Source organism: Micropterus salmoides, unplaced genomic scaffold (assembly GCF_014851395.1).
Source record: "Micropterus salmoides isolate LMB-PRFRI ecotype aquatic unplaced genomic scaffold, ASM1485139v1 Ms_hic_scaffold_19, whole genome shotgun sequence".
Classification (NCBI taxonomy): domain Eukaryota; kingdom Metazoa; phylum Chordata; class Actinopteri; order Centrarchiformes; family Centrarchidae; genus Micropterus; species Micropterus salmoides.
In genome coordinates this window covers 10,114,106-10,136,833 of record NW_024041039.1, presented here as the reverse complement: position 1 = coordinate 10,136,833, position 22,728 = coordinate 10,114,106, and the positions used below count along the sequence as shown (strand labels likewise).

Here is a 22,728-nt window from a genome sequence, read left to right as displayed (position 1 = left end):
CAAGTCAGTTTACAACATTTTATTCATTAAACAATTAATCAATTATTAGAGAACATAATGTTCAAATGAATTGCTAGCGATAATAATTAGTTGCAGAAGGTAGAGAAGCTATGAATATTTAAATTGTTTTATTGCAACATGTGACAAACATATTTTAATAATCAATTAACACATTTTTAGGATTCTAAGACCCTAAAGCCATTAAAAACATTTCTTGATAGATGACACTAAACAGATAACACTCACAATCTACACATACTATGCTCATTTATTATTTCTAATCCCCTAATTATCCTCAGATGGACAAGTCTCACACTAGTTTATTTGTCATTCAGTATTAAATATGCATCTTATAATCACTCTTTAAAAGAGATTGGAAACCTTTGGTCAGGTCCACTGCACATGACTATTTTAATCAGAGCATAAAAATATGTAACTGCACATTTACAGAACTTTACGTTCACGTTTTGAGACCTAATTTTGGTTATAAACATACATCTAACTGACCCGGTTCATAGATATAAATCGTGATATGACAGTTTTTCTAGCAAATTTAACACAATCTTATATTGGATTCATCATATCTATAAATAAAGTCTCAATAGAGTTCATGCTGCACAGTAAACTGTTCCAGTAGTGGAACTTTATTAAACAGTGCCATCTAGAGGCTGCCTGTGGGAATAGTCTCCCAACATGCCTTTAAAATTATTATTAAATTAAAATACCATTTTTAAATATGAAAAGCTTTGTACCTAATTTTATTAGTAGAGATCAATAAATGAACAGGAACATCGCACATTTAATGTCCTTCTGACAACTCATACACACAAATCCTGGTATCACAAAATACCTTCAGTAATGATGTAAATACACTTGAAAACACAATGACATCAAGGATCTATTCAAAGACTCATCATGACTGGTATCAGGTTATTAAATGTACAGATGTATTCAGCCAGCAAGTAAAGCATTTATTGACGCAAATCAAGGTTTTTCCTCATGGTGGGCCTAAAGCCCTGCGTGATGATGTTCACAGTGCCCTAAAAAAGCAGGTATGCACATGGTATATCCTTGCTGTAAAAGTACTATCCGGTGTTGAGGTTTTCTATTTTAGTACTACTTAGAATTGTTGGACAACAGCCATCAACACAAACAGACAGATGAATGTTGAAACATTTGGACGGGCACAAAGTCAGAGGAAACTTTTTCCTTTTACAAAAAAATAAAATAAATTGCATGATTAAAAAGAACATACAAGTGCAAGTTTTGCCCTTAAAGCTTGACTTCGTGTTTTGAAACAGTTTAATATTGACCAATCTCAAAAGGGATTCACTGCTACAGTACATTTTTTGGACATACTTCAGTAACAATATGATATGATCAAAAAGAAAAAAAAATATTGACAGGAATGAAGCGGTAGCACATGCATCATGGTTATGGCTGTGGTTGCGACTATGATATGAGGAGTATGATAATGCCTGAAGTGGCAGCTTGGCATGAGCACTCAATGACATCCCTTTATAACTTGCAACCTCTTCGTGACACCTTTTCTGTCAACAACAGAGCAATACTAGGTGGAGTAAGCCTACTAAATTCAAAATCGGATGTTCCAATGTTGGCAGGCGCCCAACCTGCTGAAGCGTCTTTGAGCAAGACAAAAATGTCATTCATTCACACGTGCTTCGACCTCTCTGGAAGGGGTACAGATACAGATTCAAATTCCCCAAAAAAAGTATCTTCTTATGAGGGGTATCTAGCTTTGGTTGTGACATAAGTATGAAATTCCTTCTGCGGCCCAAATATGATAGAGGTTTTTTGCAACACTGTGAGCATTGAAAAATAATATTTAAAAGTTTTCCAGAAACAACGCCCGGGCAACTTTAGATAATCCACTCACCATGACACCAATTTACATTGAAACTACTGAGAAGCAGAGAAGACATTCTCGGCATGTTTGTAATTTCTGTAAAGCGAACCGTTACAGCGGTGGTTCCCAACCTTTTTATTTTGAAGTTACCAGTCTACACAAGTTGATATAAATCTGGATGTCATTTAACACTATTAGCTACATAAAACTTAATATTGCTTAGACTTGTTTTGTCACCAATTTGAATTGCACTCCTATAACACTGTCACTGATCATCGACAGTTGAAAGAAGTATTTAAATAAATGCAGCAGAACTAGAGATCTGTCTTTTTAATTTTGCTTTCTTTTCAAAACCTGGTGCCCACATTGCAACTCGACCACCAACAGTTGGGATAGAGATTCAGGTGTGTTGTGCTACCTCAGGCAAAGTAGAGATGAGCAGTAGGCTATAAAGGTCTGGTAAGCTCACTTCTTTTAAACTCCACTGAAATGTAAAGGCTTTATAGAACATTTTTTTTCAGATATGCAGTAGTACTTACTGAGACCTGTAAAGAGACTTTGATGGAGAAAACGGTGGAGTTCCCCTTTAAGATCATCCTCATACCAATGTGTAATCAAATTTGTGAATTTGTTTTCCTCCTTTTAAGAGCTAGGTAACCCCCCCGGCAACTGCAAAAGTAACCCCTGGGGTACAAGCATTCCTGGTTGGCAATCACTGCTTTAAAAGGGATCACATTATTACAGGTCATTGTGGAAAGCCACTTGTTTTTGCAGCACCACCAGAGGTTTTGCCACTTCAGCACCGTGGACAGCTCCACATGATCCCATACTAAAATCTAACCAAAATGAACCACCAAAATCACTTTCACAGACAATATATGCAGAAAAGCACCTTAACTGAGAAGCTGTGCTTTCAAAGCACGATGTACTTTATGTACAGTATGGGGACCCACATCTTACTCATAAGCACATACATGACACCAGTATAGAAGCACACAGGGACATCCAAAGTCCAATCTTTTGACTCTACAATGCACAACAGCAGTCACTGATTTATACAAAACAGTTAAAGCTACCAGCCCTCTAATTAATGTTGCAAAAAGGTACACAGTAAAGCTTATCAGGTAGGGGAGCTTTCAACCTCAATTCAGAGAGAAGCAAAAAAGAGGAAGCACTGTAGGCAGAGAAGGAACGTTCATTCAAAACCCAGGGAATCAACAAAAACATGTATCAAAGACAACAGGATGGCAAATCCCCTCCCTCTCTCATAGTGGCACACTGAACAAGCTGTTCATCAAAGGGGGGACAACCTACTTTGGAAATCAGCCCCAAGAGACACTGGTACTAAACAAACCCGTTCCTTATTTTTTTTCCCTACAAAGAAAAGTGAGCTAGGTTCCACAGAGGCAGTGAGTGGAGTATGGTATTTTCTTTGGAACAAACAGCACTGCAGCCCACTATCAGCTAATAGAGCCTGGCTCCCAGAGGGGAGCTCAATATAGGACACTTTTCCTCTTCCTCCACTTGAGCTATTAATACACCCAAACAAAAGAAAAGAGGCTTAATGAGGCAGCAACAGGGAACTCATGCGAACTAAGTTAGACAAGAGCTTTGTAGTGTTTAGCTCCAAGGATTCCATTCCTTTTAAACAGGCAGAGGATCCTGCTTTGCTATTTCTATTGTGGCTGACACTATGAGGGTAAAAGTACAGTATATGTACATCATGATGCACCCTTTTAAGCACTATGTTCAGACCCATTTGATGAGGTCTTTGAAATGGCGTAAGCAACACAACAACAAAGAGAATGCATAGTTTTGAGCATGATAATGTGCTGGATATGGAAATTATAGACCCTAAAAAGAATCTCTGAAGAAACACATTGTACGCGGTCACAAAATTACCTAAGCTAGTAACATCTAACATATTTCACCATTTGGAGAAAAACAAACAGAAACCGTGATATATGAAGCATTTCTTTGCATATTTGCATGAAAGGAAATATCTCATGCAGCGTAGAGCAGCTACCTTGAAGTTAATGCTTTGGTTCAGATTCAGAGTGCACTGAAATGGAAGAAGATGAGGGAGTGTATCTAAATGCACACAGTAGTCCAACTAAGGATTTGTATCCTGATTTAGCAGGAGAAACTGTTTCCAGGCAGCTTCACATACTGAACACAAATACTGCTGTACATCAACAGAATACAGTATTTCAACTATTACCATGGAAACAGACTAACACACACTTGCAAAAAACAATTCACAGAGCATGGTATTTACTTGCCTAACTATCCTGGCTAACACCAGTATTGTAACATTGGAACATTACAATATTCAGGCTATTGTAAAAAGGGTTTTGGTGTTTACATCCATATACCTCAAAACAGCAAAAATTCAAAGTCCTGAATTAAATCAAGTATATTTAAATATGCAAGTAAACAAACTCACATTAAATCAATTAAGGATCTGCCAAATAAAAGCTAATAAAAATAAATTAAAAGAAGAGGTTGATGCTTCAGTTTACATCATGCACTGGGGACTTCATACTAACCAGATATCTGCCTGAAAGTGAGAGCTGTAACACTGCAAAAATCACCATTTCAGTCATGCAGTACAACTTGTTAAATAGAGCAAGGGATGGTGTCAAAAGTAAAAGAGTGTTTGTTTGAGGTCTGTCCTCAGGAACTTTATCATGAAGGGTAGATCATTTTGCAGTATGTTTAAGACTTAAGGCAGTAACACAAGGGGCCCTATGTTGCCTTAAAATGTCCTAAAGTATCACCACCCCTTAAATCATAAGCTCACACCTGTCCATTACCTGATTTAATTGCATTTTTGGCACATAAATCTTTCCATTTTAAAATAATCTTGTTTTATCTGAAAAGGAAACCACTTGAAGCTGCCCGTTGGCATCTTGACGCATTCACCTCGAACTAAGCTGATCTGAATTTTCCATTTGGGGCATTCTGCTCAATCCAATTGGTTGTAGTGATAATGAGACAATTAAGTCCTGCACCACACAAGGCAAATCCACTGCTGGGCTAAATACTGACTTGAGGATCAGAGAATGTGGAACAGCAGCAATGCTGAGCCTTGAAGTAACCATACTCCCACATCAGAGGGAAACATAAGTCTAAATATAGCGCTTCTTGTGGGGTCACATCCCCATAGGCAGCAGTGTTCCCCATACAACAATAAAGCCACAGATTTGGCTGAACACTATATCCAAATTTGGTTGTTCCTACAAAAAGATGTTCACATGTTTGCTTCTTTAACCCTTATGAACAAGGATTTTTTTTGACCACTGGACACAGTTGCAGTTCAATTGTAACATTCACCAGACTCCTTAAATAATTCAAAGGACTTTGGTTACATAAATTTGACAAACCATTAACCAGTAGCCAATGGTGTTAATCTCTTCTTGCCTATAGTAGTCTTACCATATCTACTTAACTGTGTCTCAGTAACCTACTTACAAAGAAGTTTAAACAGCAATCAGACCACATGAAAACAGTCTTTTTAGCTGATTGGGAAAAACATACACATACACAAAACGTCTTTTTTTTTTTTGAAGACTCACTGTATCCATTATTTCTTTTCAGATCAGTCTGAACCATAAATAAGTTAACAATATAGCTTATCATAAATAAATTGCAGTCTGTAAAATTCACATATAAATACCCTGCTCCATCTTGCAGAGACTTCCCAGAAAAGAGAAGTGGACCGACTTTACATTGCGATGCGGCACATTGCTTTTCTTCTCTCCCTTTGACAAAAAAATACAAAGCATCCATGGTGTAAACACTACGACTCTCCCTTTAAAACCCCTGGAGGCATTTACAAAGACAGGTAAATGGAGCAGACAGAGTAAGCTGTTTTATGACGAGACCGAATATGTCTCTCCACTGTCTGTCTGGACTTGGGGCAGTAGGGCAGCCCTTTTTCATTCTGGACACCGTTGACAACTTCTTCCTGGTCCAGTCCCTGATTGAAACAGTCCGTGTGAAAGTGAGAGAGACAGAAAAGGGATAGGCTATTGCTAATGATGATTGATTGATTGATTGATTGATATTGAGGTGACGGTTGCTGCTCTTGCTGCATGCTTGGTTTTGGACACGTGCGAACGTCCATGCAATTGAGCCAGAGGCAAAGAGCTGCCAGGGACAGAGAGAAAGAGAAGAGAGCTGTCTCTACACTGGTCCAAGACATCCAACGGTTTATGAAACTGTCTAATTCTCCCTTTTCATTTTGCTGTCTCACTGTCCTTCTGAGAAGTGAAAGGCTGGATGCGCTGGTTGGTGCTCAGAGTCTGTTCCCAGGGCCACTGGTGTGCTGACAGGTGTGCTTTTGGAGGGCTGCGGGTTAGTGTCGCCCCCTGGAAAAGTCTTCTCTTGAGACTGGGAAGAGGACGACGAGGAATGGGTGCTCTCACTGGAACTGCTGCGGGTCTCTGTGCTGGTACTCGTCTTTTTCATCTTCCTCCTCTTGGCTAGTGGCGCCTTGTCCACCGTCTGTAGGCGAAAACCTTCCCGCTTACATTTGTTAAATGCCTGGGACAAAAAAAGGGGGGAACTGGTTAGACAGTTATGAATGATTAATCCCCTCTCAAAGCTCTCACTGATATCTTAAGACATCTTGTTTTGTCTATCAACAGTCCAAAAAAGACAAAGCAAAGAAGCAAAACTGAGAATCTGTAACAAATGAACGTCTGATATTTTTGTTTGAAAAAGTACTTAAAGGATTGATTAATTATTAAAATATTTTTTAAATATACGTTTTCTGTTTTTTGCTTAATTGGTTATGTGACTGATGATTTCAACATAATGTTAATAATCTATATATTTTGGCTCTCAAGTCGGTATAGGTTTAACAGTGGCTTCTGTGCAGTCCATGAGCAGCAGCAATTGTTCAATACAACCCACATTTTACAGGAAGACGAAAGTTTGAGAATTCCTGACTTACGCTCATTACTTACATTAAAGGTAGCTTTGACGTAAGTGTGGACGGAGGCAGTGGAGGAGCCGAGAATGTCCGGGGTCATGAGCGGGTTGGAAGACAGCTGACTGTCGTCCTGGAGCCAGGCATTGTAACGTAGGCCACACATCTTAATCCTCTTATTTGGGTCCACCGTGAGCAGCTCTGCAGGAGCAACACACAGATAATTACCTTTAGTGCTCTTAATACGCAAGTGAGGAGGTGAGCCACAACGAGGAACTGATTTCCTCGTCAGTGACTGTGAGCTACTTTGTGTGGCTGGCCAACTCTATATACACAACTAAATTTAAGTTTGTGTTGTTTTCTGTAATTTGTATGGTCTAGATGCAATAGTCATGTGGTCTCATAATTTATTGCAATTAAAATATTTTAGCCAATTAGATACACACTTGTCCTGTGAAATGTCCTCTAAAATCTTACAACTTTGTCATTAATACACTAAAAATGTACCACAGAGTCAATGTGACATAACATCTCTTTAACTTAAGAAAATTTTCTAGCATGGTTTGAAGGTGGGGTATGCGATTTTAATCCAATGCACGTCTTTTGGTCAAAGTCAACGACTAGCTCTTCACAGTCAGCTTGCTGGTGTTTGTAAATCGGAAAAAAACAACGTGGCCTGGACTTGACCACACAACACTATTCCAGCTATTGCATCCATGATTTGTGTGTCAGATGAGGTTAAATGACTTGTCCATGGACATTCAGCTTATTTTCTAGTTCACCAAGACATGCTGTTGTTGTGATGTTAGCTATAGTAGCAGGAGAGTTGTGAGTGTCGCTGTCTAGAGCTGGTGTGCTGGCTCTGGGACCGTCTCATCCTCTCTGCATTTTAGCTTCGCAGCAGCAAGTGTACCGGCAGTTTGCTCACCCACAACTTAGGTAATGGTAGTTACATTACTTGCTGTGTTGTTATTCACTCTATATCATGGTTTCTGTCATGGTATTGGATTTCACCAGAATCGCATACTCCACCTTTAAGACATCAGACTTAAAACAAGCCACCAGATACATCCTCGCCTTGTATAAGGTCCTTGGCCTGCTGGGACACATTTCTCCAGGCCTCGCCTTCAAAAGAGAAGTCCCCCTGTTTGATTTTCTTCATGATTTCCTCAGCACTGGTGTGGGTCAGGCTCTTCTCCTGACATTGAAAAGGAACCTGGCCAGACAGCATGGTGTACTGCAAACACACAGGAAAAACACACAATCTGCTTTCAAAACACCACGAATACTCTTTCCAGGTTTAAATATCCACACCGTAAATCGAATCTAAACATTTTGCACAGTCAGTGTGGCACAGAAAATGCTAAGTGCTTGTTTTTGTTAACCGGTTTGCCTACAATGAGCTGGGAAAGAAACTAGACATAAGTGTTAAAACACATCTGCTATTAAAATAACATGCTTTAGAGGAGCTCTTAACCGATCACGACTGTTCACATTTTTTAATTGTTCTGCTGCATGTTGTTGACCGTGGCTGAACCAGCACTAAACAGAAGAGCGGCATGTACTCAGCTGAATGAACAGGATACGCTCACCTTGGCCTGCTTACATCTGCGTCCAGATTCCCCATTTAAATGACAGAAGTTGGGTACAGCCCTTTTGGCAGTGGAGGATCTGTCGTACCCTGATCTCTTCCTCGCTCTCCCTCCCTCTCCCTGTTGGCTCACTTTGCTCTCAGGGCATTGTGCACACAGCTTGTCAGTAGCCATTTCATCAAAGCTCCATGAGACACACTACTCCCATATCCCCCCAGGGGGCGACGGTGTGAAACAGCACTTGCACAAGAGCCCAGGCTCTGTATGGATGACTGGCAAAGTACAGAAATCTCTCTCTCAACTCTCCACCACCCCCCTATGTGCCCTCTCCATCTCTTCTCTACCTCTCCTTTTAATATTCCTCCTCTACACAGCAAAAGGTTGAATTAGGATGACATTTCTGCTACTGGGAAGCAGCATCACCGCCTTAACCAGTTCTGAGAGCTGGGCTGGTTGCTCTTCACTCTGTGGTGAGCGTTTAAACTGTGTCAGCTCACCACAGGATGCTGAGGGTTGTAGCGCTGAACGAGAGATGGAGATGAGTATCATGCAGTACTGATTAAACAGAAGATGCACACACATGCATACATACATTTATGTGTGTGCATTCACACGCAAAAGCACCCCTCTACTACACACGCACACTGAAAGCCTAAACACAGCCAGAATCTGTTGAAATAACAGATGATTGCTTAATCAGAATGGCCTGCAGCAAATGTTTAATCCATAAAATGGATAACGTCAACAAATCAATATTGTATAGAGCTCATGATTAAATGTTAATTTGGTTTTAGAAATTCTTTAGTTAACAGTACTATGAAAAAAAACTTTAAAGTGGAGCTTCAAGCTGTGGATTTTGAAAAGATTTTTATAAATCACAAATTTATATAATCAGGTCACTTTCCTGAGGGTATTGTGGAAAATAGGCCTGTACTTGTTAAGAATGTGCAGTTACAATGACGTTGCTCCTGAATAGGGCTAATCAATGATCTGTTCTTTAGTCCTATTCCTGACTGAGCAGCATTATTTCAACAGCATTAAGTGAGAGCTCTGGGTGTAATTCTGTAAGTATCCTAAGTAACTTTTCACTTGATCATGCTATTGAAATCTACAGCCCTATCATAATGTATAATATACTTTACTTTTGAGAGAGACAGACTGGTCTTCCCATGTGACTGAGAGAGTGAATTAACAGCAGTGACCATTACTTGGATTAATGTTCCCAATAATAAATATTTTCTTTATTGATTCAATTAGTGAGTAATCATAAATGCCCATCAGAAGTTACCAGATTCCAAAGGGAAGCACCGAGATTGCTTTCTCAATTCGATAAATAGTCAAAAAACTCAAAATGATCCAATTTAAGCAAAAAAGAAAAAAAAAAAAAAAAACATCCATCAGTCCAACTACCATTATTTTATTTTAACCTGAGCACAGCTCTGCCGTCCCACACCCACTCACCAGAATGACCCCCAGACTCCACAGGTCACAGGACTCATCGTAGCCGTCATATTTGAGAATCTCTGGCGCTGCGTACTGCAGGGTGAAGCAGGGAGTCTTCAGGAGCTGATTGTCTGGTGGTTTGAGGCGAGCAAAGCCAAAGTCTATGATTTTTATCTCCGAGTTCTCACTCTCGTCTGTGAAGAGCAGGTTCTACGAATCAATTGGAGACACGAACAGCAATCATTTCTCTCTGCTCTGCAAAACTGGTCCACTCAAGAGCTAAATTGGACATCAAGACCAGGTACTTTTGACCCATGTTAGGGTCAAACAATTTTACTCTTGTTTTGTAGAAGATTGCAGAGTCAGAATGGTGATACGACAGATCATACAAAGTTCAGAAAAACACAGTAATTCTTTTTAAAGCGTATGATACAGGCTGTTTGTATTTATCACAAAGATACAAACTGAGCTCAGACAGAAAAGAATTTCTAGCAGTAGTCCTACTGAATGTATGTCCAATACCTCCGGTTTAAGGTCCCTGTGCACCACTCCTACATCGTGCATGTGACTGACAGCCGACACCAGTTTTCGCATGATGCGGCTGGCCTCTGTTTCGCTGAAATGTTGCTTTCGGCGGATCCTCTCCAGCAGCTCCCCTCCACCAAGCAGCTCCAGAACCAGGTACGTGTGGAGCTACAGCAAAGACACACACATAATATATTTACACTGCTCACCACCCACTGTTACACCCATTTCTAACCTACAGCAATGTTTGCACCTACTATACTATTTCAGAGTGTGTCGCAGAATATGGGTTTTGCAGTAATGTATAGTAAATCTGGCTTTCACAGCTTGAAGTGGAAAACAGCTGAATGTTGAAAGGGTGGATGAGATTTTTTTTGTTGTTGTTGCATAATAAATATAGCAAAAGCAGCCCATCCTTGATCCCATGCTGGAAAGATCAAACCATAATGGCATTGAGTAAAAGTGAAAGAGGCCAAACAAAGTGGGAAGGGAATAATGTGTTTGGGCAGCAGGGTAGAGTTTCTCATTAGTGCTGGGTCTCAAGAACAAAGGCAGAATTCGGTTGAGGAGAGGCGAGGCAGCGCTGCTTTGATCTGGGTCACAGGCCTCTGAGGTACAGTAATAACCACACTGAGCTCATCAGGACTAAAGTGGTGCTCCTGGGCTTGAAGGACCGATGCTAATGAACCTGTACACAGTCAGCCACATGGACACACCTTCCCAATAACTGAGGTAAACTTCAGTTGTAACACATGCACACTTAGTTTGGTTTGAGTGTGAGGCTCAATTAGCAACACAAGTAAATCTAGGTTGTTTCTATTCAGTGGTACAAAATGGATGTTTGTACAGCTGCAGTTTAAAATACATTTGGTGTGAAATATCAAACACACAGAGGGATGTTCATGGGACAATACATGAAGAGATAGACAAAGACCTTGAGCGCTTCAAGCTTTCCCATTAATCTGCCTTGTTCCAGTTCCAGGACTCAATAGGGCTGCGGTCTCCACAGGATCAACAGAGAGCCCTGCAAAACAGAATTTATGGTGGGAAAGGTAACCATACCTGGTCGTGGTAAATTTCATGTAACTTGACAATGTTAGGGTGGCCATCGCAGAGCTTCAGGGCTGCGATTTCCCGCTGAGTCTGTGCCTCCATCCTACAGCAAACACAAGCAGGAAGCCAGATCACTGTCACAAAATACAACATAAATACACACATACACAGCAGAGTGAGAAATGGACTTTTCAAGGCAGTTTTTGTCTCCTTCATTTGCCATTTTGATCTAAAGTGGGTAATCATAATGAATTAGAGAGGTGTGCTTTTGCATTACACATTAGCAAATAAACAGTATGTACCAAGAGAAGCAAATGCAGGTTTTAGAAAAGACAGAATGTCCCCAGCCAGTTCATCTAGCACTCATTAACATTCTACTTTTTGTATGACATTTGTACAATGTCATTTTTTGACAGTGAGTTGTGTTGGGTTGGCATTTTCTTCAGCTTGGTTTTCCTACAAATCACTTCAAGTTGCCCACAAGTTTCAGTTCTGAAATGTTCTCACATTTTTAATTCAGAGGCATTTCTATAAATGTTTAAGTGCAGTTTTGCTCTGCAACCTCACTGATGCACGGTTAGAAAACAATGTGGTGCTGTGATTTACTTCCTGAATGTCTAGATTTCAGGAACATGCGTTTGTGTCAGGAGGACTGTCGCCTCTTTTTAGAGCCATAATAATTGGTGCCACGCTGTCAGTGGAGGAGTGTAGTGTAGGACTGCAGTCAAAACACATGATCAAAGCTTATTTTGTAGCAGTTGCCAGCAAAAAGAAGTATGTTTGTGAGCAAAAATGTATTTACATTTATTCAGCCAACATCTGGCAACCTTACACAGAGTGATACAGCAAATACAATCTAAGAAATTATGTAATCATGTCAAGTTATGACATTATTTTGGATTCATCAGTTTAACAGAACATTTATTTGATTTTTTTTTATATGATTGTTGTTTAGAGTTGCTGACAAGGGTCCAATTTCTGCCAGGGAGAAGAGGATGGTGGCCAACTGATTTATCCGGTCAAACTATCAACATCACACAGTCAAAAGCATTTGGGTTGAGAAAGACATCTGAGCAAGCAGGCCGCAAGATTGTACCTCTTGCTGACAATCTTGACTGCATATTTCTGTCCAGTCTTCTTGTGTGTGCACCGTCTGCAGATGGAGAAGCTACCCTCTCCCAGAACACTGTCCCTCAGGTCCATCTCATAACTCATATAGAAAGGAGAGTCCTGCAGCAGGGGAACAGTGGACACAAGCAAGTTGTTTGGCGATGCCTCTTAAAATTTATATCTGTCATATATATATATATATATATATATATATATATATATATATATACACACACACACACACACACACACGATGTGTGATAATACTGCTTTGTTAAGTATTTCACCACAGAGTGATCTGCAGCAGTATGAGGAAGCTCTCTTGTTGTGCAATGTTTTAAAAATGAATTTGCATAAAAAAGAGAAACGTGGAAGTGGCAAACGGGGCTAAGGTACACAGACACAGATATCTCAATACTGAATATCACAACAAGACAAGACCGTTAACTAGCTTTCTGTTTGTGAGAGAAAATGGCAAGAAAACCTGTAAAGCACAGCGAGCTCAGGCTTTACTGGAATTCTGTGCATATTTGGAGCACATTCTTGCCTGAGTGCTCGGCTGAAACTTTCTAAAGTAAGCACTAAAGGATATAAGTAGGCTATGACCCAAGTTATAAATGAACGCCAAAATGCTGATTTTCTTTTTACGAAAATTCTATTTAATATCCCAGCATTTTGTTGATTAGCCAAACATTACTAAAAAGGTGTTTGGCCTAGACTGAACAGCATTAAATGATTAACTATAATCTGTATCTGCAATATAACAAACCTGATAACAAATCTTGAAAATGGCAAAGTTTCTGAAATCTCTACACCAGCAGGTAACCAGTATGGTGATGACAAAGCTACAAACCCAGTGAGTGTACAAAAGGCAATGCACTGCTTCCTTGCACAGAAACACAAGTGCATTCATGAACAAACATCATTAAATAAAACAGACTCATGCCTGAAAACTGATTGCAGTAAAACAAGTACAGTAGAATAAAGATTGTAGTGGAATGGAGAGGAGGTAAGAATCTCGTTTGTATGTGACAGCAGCTATTAGCTTAAGTGTGTTTGTACAGGGGGATCCAAGCCCATTCATCTTACCTTCATCATAGCGCTGCGGGCCACCGCAGCAGAGCCTGGCCTGTCAGAGCCCCCACACAGCTGGACAGGGTCGTCCATCACCACATTCCTCTTAAATAGGATGGAGGGGGCCATGAAAGAGTAGCCCTGCACACAGAGACACATGAACTTAAGGTGTTTACATTTTACAAAGACTTAAAGTGAGTGCTGGACTATATGGACAGAAGGAAAGGAAACATCCATTGCTGCGGTTCACAGCCTCAGAAAAGATTGCAGCATTAAAATCCCCCCCAGCATTTTTATCCATATTTACTTTAAAACTTACGTATTTTTCTTTAAATGTTTCTACAGCTCACCAGCTTGTCAGCTTGACAATAAACCCAATTCTATTAATTTGTGAGTGACAGCGGCTGTCCAGCTGTTCCTATTGTTAGACCTGTCATTGTGGAGCGCTGCCAGCTTAATTCCAGCTGTGGGGAGCCCAAAGCTTTGAGCTGGCATTAATCTCTCTTTCCCTTTTTCACCGACACACACACACACAGCTGTGTGGTATGTAGTGACAGCCATGGATGGACGGAAGGATGGATGTTGAATGAATGAGATGCCCTAAATTGCCGGGCTTGAATATTTGATTGCTCTGCTGTGAAATTACATCTTGGCGCTCTTAATGCAATTTTAATTTTGTTTTGTGAGGCACGGTGGGGGAGCAAGTGCACGGTTTAAAATTGGGATTGCTGTCGTTATCTCAGAGATTGCTAGGCTTGCAAATTATAAAGACCACAAAATTTCAGACTATGTGAATGGCAGCTGAGAGCGAAAAAAGCCAAGATGAAGTTGGCAATCAAAGACTGAAGGCGTAACCGAGACAGACGTGGTGATGCTCTCAAAGTGTAACCTTTTATTCCATGAGAGAAGCCCGTTAATGGATCTATTGATCTACCGAGCTCAAGGATCCAGAAGGCAATCAGAGTTGAAATTTCATGCAATACATCAGACAGCCATCAGCTGGCATGGAGTTGTGGGCCATATTATGGTTCAAAGCTACATCAAAAATAGTCATTCACATCTGTTACTTCAATAAGAGCTGCATATGGCAGCAATTACTTCAATAAAAGACCCTTTAGTCAATTTGAATACCAGTGCACACAGACAGACTCATGTTGACTTACAGCAACCTTTTGAGGACATTCAAAACTTCACTTGATTACTTCAATTGCTGTGGAGTATGTCAAATATAGTCACAGACAAAAAGCAGATAATGCATAATGCGATTTTTCATCTGTGTCAACATTTCACACTGCCTGCAACCAAAGCCCAGACAAACATCAGCACAAAGCAGATGCAAATATAGATGTTATCCTGTGTAATGTCCTGCAAGGAGCACAAAGGAAACGTTCCTGTCTGTAAACAACAAAACCATGAGTCACAACACACACAAAAAAAAAAGTCTGGTTCACCCTCCCACCTGGAAGATGCGGTCACAGTTCTGAGGCAGAGCTGCAGGAGAGTAGGTGGGGTCCATCTCTGTGAACTCTTCTGCGAAGTTGCTGACATCCAGCTCATCCCGAATCACTGGCTTGAACGGGGCAGGCACCTTCTTAGCGGCCAAATCCTCCCAGTTAATTTTCTAGAGTTAAAAAAAAAGAAAAAAAAGAAAGTGAAACATTGTGGTTCATCCCCATCCTTATTAACGTGACTTATACAAACACTCCCAGCTTTCCTAAATGCTGCTCATTCAAAGCAGCCCCATTATGTATAGTAACAGCTTTAGCTTTTCTAAATATTGTGAACCGTTCAAAACAGGCAGTGAGACCCACCTGGTAAAATGGGTGTTTTTTTAAATTCTCTGCACCATTAGGACCTGAGCCCAATCTCTTCTTTGGATCTTTGATGAGGAGCCGCTGGATGAGGTCTTTGGCCAATGGTCCCATATCTTTGGGGAAAGGAGGATCCTTTTTGGAAATCCTCCTGTGATGTGAGAGACAGATATGGTCAGTGTTGTAAGAGTGAATATAACTGAAGGCTAGCTGAAAACTGTGGCTGATGATCACAGAGAATCCATACTTGGCAATGTCTGTGTGCGAGTTCTCATCTCCATCAACGGTGAAGGGTGAGCCGCCAGTCAAAAGCTCATACATCAACACGCCGAGGCTCCACCAGTCCACCGCCTGGAATGCATGAAAGCACCCAGCCATGACTTTGGCTTAACAGACTAAAAGAAAAATCTCACTGGGGAGCACACGCATCCAGGAACACAGAGTGGAGAGCCTGGGCTGCTTGATTTGATCGAATAGAAGACAGCTTAAAACAAACTACAAATTACCTTGTCATGTCCAGACTCTCCGCCTTCCACAATTTCTGGAGCCATGTATTCAATGGTGCCACATACAGAAAATGCCCTTTCCATCTGTTTTAACAAATGCACAATTGACACATTTTAGAATCACAAAATACAGAAGATGCATATATGATTCAAGATTCAGTACAAGATTAAAGCCCCTGAACAACCTGGTTTCAAATCTCAAGTATTTCTCTGTAACAAGGTGGTGGAGCAGTTTTTCTACGAGTGGGTCCACATCGTGTTTGTCTCAAGCATGCGGGCAACACTATACACATTCCTGTTTTCACACTATTCCACTGATCTACAGGTGGGCAGTTAAGGCAACAATATATATGCAGCAATGAGCCAACAAAGTCAGGAAAGAAAAAGACTGCTTGCTGGTAAACATGAATGTAAACAAGGAGGTTTCAAACTTTTAAATAAAAATCATCTTTGCAAATGTTTTATAAATGCATTCACCACATTTGCTAGAGCTCAAGTGAACAAACAAAAATGTGTTTTGATAAGTAACACTGTATGTAAACAAAGCTTTGGTTTGTTTTCAAGAAATCTCTACAGGGCCTCTTCAGCATTAAAAACTCATAGTTCCCAAGTTCGTAAAAAGATCTCTAGGCATTATTCATGAGGGGTTTATCACTTGAAAATTCAGCTCATCTGATAAAATATCAAATTACATCCAATAGAGAGATTAAGTAGGACCCCATTTCTCAGAAAAGAAGTTGATTATACATTTGAAATTATGCTTCCATTAGTATTTTATACTCCTGAGGTGTTGAAGGATAGACAGGTTGTAACACACATAGTTGAGACATACCGTACCTGATCAAATTCTTTACTGAGCCCAAAGTCTGTCAGAACTATATGACCACTTGAATCCAGAAGAATATTCTCAAGTTTCAGGTCCCGATAGACAATCCCAAGCTACGACAAGAAAATGACAAGTGAAACACGAAGCGTGCAAGCAGCAGTAGATAACTTCTCAACAGCCATGAGGTCTTGATTGTGTTGAAACTGGGCGTTACCTTGTGTAGATGTTCTAGTGCCAACACAATCTCTCCACTGTACAAGGCTACTTCTTGCTCCTTAAATCGCACCCTTTGCACCAAATGTGTGAAAAGCTCCCCACCATTCACATAATCTATAATAGAAGATATCATAAATGTCAAGTTTCATCCAAAATAAAATATGTTGGTTAGTTTTTATTTTTTTTATAGGGAAGGGGAAATACTTCTTTTATTCTCTGCTGATACTAATTCGTTCTGCTGGTGAAAATACATTTCTTTCATTCGGTTAAAAACGAACATGAATTCTTTTACTGATTTTTATTTTGCTTGTATAAACATAACACAGATGAGGCAGCACACAAAAGGCAGTTTCGCATAAATTCCTAACCGAGAATGAGGTGCAGCTTGGTATCCGTCTGGAAGGCGTAGTGAAGTGTGACGAGGAAAGGAGACTGCCGGATGTGTTCCAGCACTTGACGCTCCGTCCGTGTGTGTTCAGCAGTCTTTGCCTTTTGTACAATAGTGGCCTTCTTCAAAACCTTCATGGCATACAGCTTCCCAGCATCATGACCACTCACTTTCCTCACCAGGAACACCTTGCCGTATGCTGGTGGTTAAAATGCACATAGACAGAGGGCCAGGTTCAGTGCAGAGCAATGGGTTAAATAGAAATGACACATGATATCAGATGCCAGACCGGTAATGCAAACTATCATCCAAATGCAGTCATGTTCTGTTGAAAACAGGGCGAGACAATGGTCAAAAGTCTTACTCACCTCCTGTGCCCAGCACCTTTAGTAGCTCAAAGTTTTCAATGCCCACCCTCTCTACATGGCCCGTCAGGTTGGCTGAAGTCAGAGCAGAAATACAATATTAAAAGAGAATCAGTTAAACCACTCTAAACACATGTGGCTTGAATGATAAAATACATAAAAAAGGCATGAACATCATGTTACTTGAGAGTATGTATTCTCTTACAAGTTATTCACGCTTAGAAAAAGATGTGTGAAAGTATATTTTCACAATATCAATGAGCAGCTACATGGGAAAATGTATGTTTATATTCCCTGCACTGACAGCCCTACTCTTTGCAACTGCAATTGCTGTTTGCAGTTGATTTATAAATCTCCCACCTACCTTTGGTGCCACATTAGACAACTCACTGGAGAAATGAGCACAATCTACAAGGTATTCACTAATAAAAGGTAAAGGTATGAGGTATAAGGTATAAAAGGTATGTATAGATACATGGTAGACTGTAATATAAAAGCGAAGGGTCTGGCTTTAGAGTACCTTTAATCATGGCCCTTCTCTAAAGTTTAGCTGTTGCTTCTTGTAAGTAATAAAAAGGTTAAAAATATTTAGATAACCAGCAAGCTAACAGGCTGATATTTCAGGAATACAATGACCAGCCTCTAGCCAAAATCAGCCAAGATATTGATACGGCCAAGTTGTAAATACATTTGAAACTGATCAGCCATATTTAGCCATGGTTTTAAAAATCTGTGGACATGAACACCAGAAGGCACACTGCGTCACCTTACAATCTTTTATACTTTTTGTTTTGTAACTAGTGCCCACGGTATAAATGTATTACTGCATTTCATTTTGATAAAACGGCATCGAAGAAATGGGCTTTAAACTGGAGGGCAAGTGATTTAAAACAATGGACCAGTAGGGAAAGTCTGGGAGGTGGTTCCATGAACGCAGAGCCAGCAGCAGCAGACTGGCAGCACAGGGCATGTTGCAATTGTGAATTTCTTTAATAGTAAATATGTGCAGATACTGCAGACATGCATCATTAGTAAACCTCCTTTATGCAAATAAAAGATCTAAAGAAAGCAAGTCTTGTGCTAAAAAACTGACTTACACTTCTTTACTTTGTCTCAAATATGCAACAGCAAGCAAACTTGCTACATTAAGCAGCAAAAGGTCATTATCTTCCATCAGTGTTCTTCAGTGAATTCAGCACACACTGTCAGTGACTCCTCCTGTCTTTCTAAATCACACTGTCCCAGTACAGCTGACTGAGCGTAGTAGCACGCTCTTGGACATGCATGTCCATTGTAGTGAACACATTCCTTCTGTCTCACACTCTTAAAAATAGGCTACTAAGCAATTAAAACGGCTGATTTAATATTTTCCACTGCTTCTCCTGTTACACACGTGAAGAAATGCTGCAACTGCTGCACTTCGAGTGCATACCGTGTCATCTCAAAACAACAACGCTGTCCTTCAAATTTAAGGTCAGAGGTTCAGGTTGCATAACACCCTTGTCAAGCTCACCCTACCAAGGCCAAGTCTGATTCCAGTGTTTATTAATAGACTGACAGAGGTGTCCAACCAGATGATACCTTACTGCTTGATAAGAGGAACCTCTTCGGTCTCTGCAATCGGAAATGCCGATTTTCCTTAAAATAAAAAGCTTTCCTTAAATTGTATACTTGTGTTGGTTTTCTGAACAATCAAACAACTAGTTACAATTACCTTTCAACAAACTGTTGTTCATCAGGAGAAGTGAATATTCTGTTGTTTTTTGTGTAAAGCATCAACACAAGGATGCCTAAGATTATTCAAAACATCAATTTTTTCATACAAAAACACACATCTGGCAGGACAAAAAAAAAAGAGACACAGTGAACACTTTTTCGCTGCTTGAGAAGAATATAGTTGCAAAATATATGTAAATATGATTTTAAAAGTCTGGCATGGACTGGATGGACTCAGTGGGTACGTTGATCCTTTTATTTTGCTATATTGTCTTCACTGACACAAATGCTAAGCAAGGGTCCAAAGGAGGGTTAAGTTGATCCAGCAGCTAAAATGCTGTGTGAAATCTAAAACACAAAAACGAGAACCAGTGACAACTAGGCTGACTGCATATTTAGGGCAGGGCAGTAAATGGGGGTGCAGCATAGTCATGTTGCAGCCTGAACAGCAGCACTGTGTCATTATTAACCATTTTCAGCTGAGGCAGTGTCGAACTTCTCCCCTCTGCACTGAATCCATGGACTTGCCAGTCTACTCGAAACAAACACTCATTAATACTCATGTACTAAGTCTCAGTCATAAATATTCAGGTAGTGTAACTGTTGATCCTTTTGGAGTAACGTTACTGTCGTGAGATTCTGCTTGTGCGTGTCATCAATAATTTGTGCTATCATTCAGTAAAACTGCCCACCCCCCCAAAAACGAAGAGCCAGCAGGATCCAATATAAACGTCACAGTTTTACCTTGAAGATGATGTTGAACCGTGAAAAAATGTACCTGTCTACCATTATTACACGACTCCAACAGTGTCTAACGTTAACGTACTGTTTCCGTTCACCCCTCTATAACTTCATGCAGCAATGAAACCAAGCTAACGTTTAACTTAATCTTGTGACTTCACAGCACTGCAGCTGTGCCTACTCTTCGCTGGCTAAGGAGAAGTTAACTGCGACCGCTTACAAATCCAAGCATTAACAGCAATGTCCAACTCATTTAGTCATAAACGTTAAGTGAAGGCGTTGACAATGGCGTAAACTTACTGAAAATCTCTGTCGATGGTTTGATTTAGCCTAGTTACACGTCAACAACTAGCTTAAGCTAATGTTATTACCTGGGTTGACCACGGTTAAGTAATGTAGCATTTAGCTAACGTTAGTAAAATGGGTTAGGTAACGTTAGTTTGGGCGAGTTAGCTGTAGCCTTAAAGGTAATAAGGACAGTCAGCCTTCCTCTGCCATTTCTACACTCCAGTAACGTTGACGTTAGCGCTCACTACAAATGCCCATTGACAGTGACAGTTGGTTCTTCCAAGCTAGCCAGCTAACGTTTCTGCAGGGCACGTGTCTCTCCCTAAACATAAATGGCAAATAAAACGGACTGCATTAAAAGTTAAACCAGCTCGCAGATAACTTACCATTTTTCAGCTCATGTTTCACAGTAAAGAGGTCACCTTCTCTGGAAGATCCCTCCATCGGGGATGGCATCGTAATTTCCAATTATGTTCAAAGATGCTTTTCAGACAAGGTTACGTTCACCTCGCAAGCTAATGTGCAATATTAACATGCAATTGTTAAGCAAGATCATTAAACGCCTGACACTTATGCGCCAAACTTAACAGATATACAGGCAGAATATTGCTACAAAACGTAGCAGCAAGCAAGCCCAGAGGAAACACTTGCTTCTTCCAGCACACCACCACTACCACTACCATCGCAACCACACAGTCCCTCTTCGCTGATTGGAGTTGCTATGTGAAAATCTGACCCCCGATTGGATGTTTTCGTATAAGCGACACATGATCCTGCCTTCCTCAAAACTGGTGCTGCCTTCAGTTGTCCCTTGTACATGCCCATGTCAAAGGTCAGACATGCAAACACTCAAATGCAATCTATTGCACATAAAAAGTTAATTCCAAGTTCAAATCAGAATATATATATATATATACATTTATATGTATATATATATATATACAAAATTGTGCTTTAGTAGGTTCTTGTTTATTTCAGAAAACAAGCTGAGAAGTAGTAGGGCTAGGCCAGCACAGTAGTGGAGAAGTACTTTCCCCAACCACTGTAGTAGTAACCAACTGTAGTTTCGAGTGACTTGTGCTTTACACGTCTATAATAAAAGGTAGGCTTAATTACTTTAATGAAATGCCTTTACATTTTCCAACAGCAATTGAGAGTATCTTGTTTTGCCGCAGTGAAAGTAGATGGTGGTATGAAACAGGAAATTATTGGGCAAGACAGACAGCATTTCTTGAAAATAATCAGTTCCCATTAGTTGAAGTAAAAACATCAGGGGTAGCGCCTATCAGAGAGACAGCATATATCGAAAATAATCAGTTCCACTTAGTTGAGGTGAAAACATCAGAGTTACCAGAGACTAAGATCATGATTAAATCATACATTGAAGTGGATTTGGTTATTGTGTTTTTTTCATTTTGAGTTTCCATTTGCGACAACAGTGAGATGTGCACACAATACAGGGAGTCATATAAGCTTTGACCTGCTAGGCCTATAGGAAAAAAATGCAAAATAATGCAAAGTGCTGCTGGTGATGAATGGCTGATGCTTTATTATCGATCTATAATTATGCCTGCCTGTCCTAAAACCTGGAGTGAACTTCAGGGACATTCAGCTTTAAATCACATAGCCTACCGTGCACCCCTGTGTATAGTAGTAGGAGCCATTTTCCCAAAACAAGGTCAATGTAATGTGGTTCACCAATTTGTACACGGGGTGTCACCGCCGAGAAAATGCTACTGTGAGGTATTGGGGACTGAACATGTTGGCTATGTGGTGAAATCCATGAACTGCTGTAATGGATTCTTGCATGAATAATTGAATATCCTTGTACAGTGAACAATAATTATACAACATAAAGCCAGAAGAAAGGAATTTTTGGACTGTGTTTATCTCACTAGACACACAGTACTCTGTTTGCAGTGGACCAGCTGTGCAGTTGGAGCCCATCAGCGGCTCTGTAGCCTTTGAGGCTACAATAAATGGAAAATACTCCATTACAAGCAAAAGTATGATGGCATAGTAGGGCAAACTCAGATTTTCTGAGATTAAAATACACATTTACGAGAAAAAACATGGATATTCCCTGAGATTAAAGTCATAAATTTACAAGAAAATACTCGAAAATTCACATGAAAAAAACTGAAGGATTCTCTGAGATCAAAGTCAAAAATGTGATGTGCTTGTGTTAATAAAGTCTCTGTACTCTATTGAAAGCCTGGTATGTAGATTTTAATAACAGCAATCACATGCGCTACTCAACCAACTACTGAT

The 22,728-nt window shown here is 40.2% G+C and overlaps 1 protein-coding gene across 1 annotated transcript; it reads right to left on the bottom strand.

The window, feature by feature from the left end:
• Window positions 1-740: 740 nt before the first annotated feature.
• Window positions 741-21,149, bottom strand: rps6ka5 (ribosomal protein S6 kinase, polypeptide 5). Its single transcript, XM_038728667.1, has 17 exons — window positions 20,844-21,149; window positions 17,716-17,787; window positions 17,328-17,546; window positions 16,958-17,073; window positions 16,755-16,856; window positions 15,918-16,001; window positions 15,659-15,762; window positions 15,412-15,562; window positions 15,060-15,221; window positions 13,616-13,741; window positions 12,513-12,646; window positions 11,426-11,519; window positions 10,361-10,531; window positions 9,857-10,048; window positions 7,881-8,040; window positions 6,841-7,004; window positions 741-6,415 (listed from the first exon to the last, which is right to left on the bottom strand). The coding sequence occupies exons 1-17, from the start codon at window positions 20,911-20,913 to the stop codon at window positions 6,122-6,124; spliced, it is 2,415 nt and encodes an 804-aa protein (XP_038584595.1). The 5' UTR covers window positions 20,914-21,149; the 3' UTR covers window positions 741-6,121.
• Window positions 21,150-22,728: the final 1,579 nt, after the last annotated feature.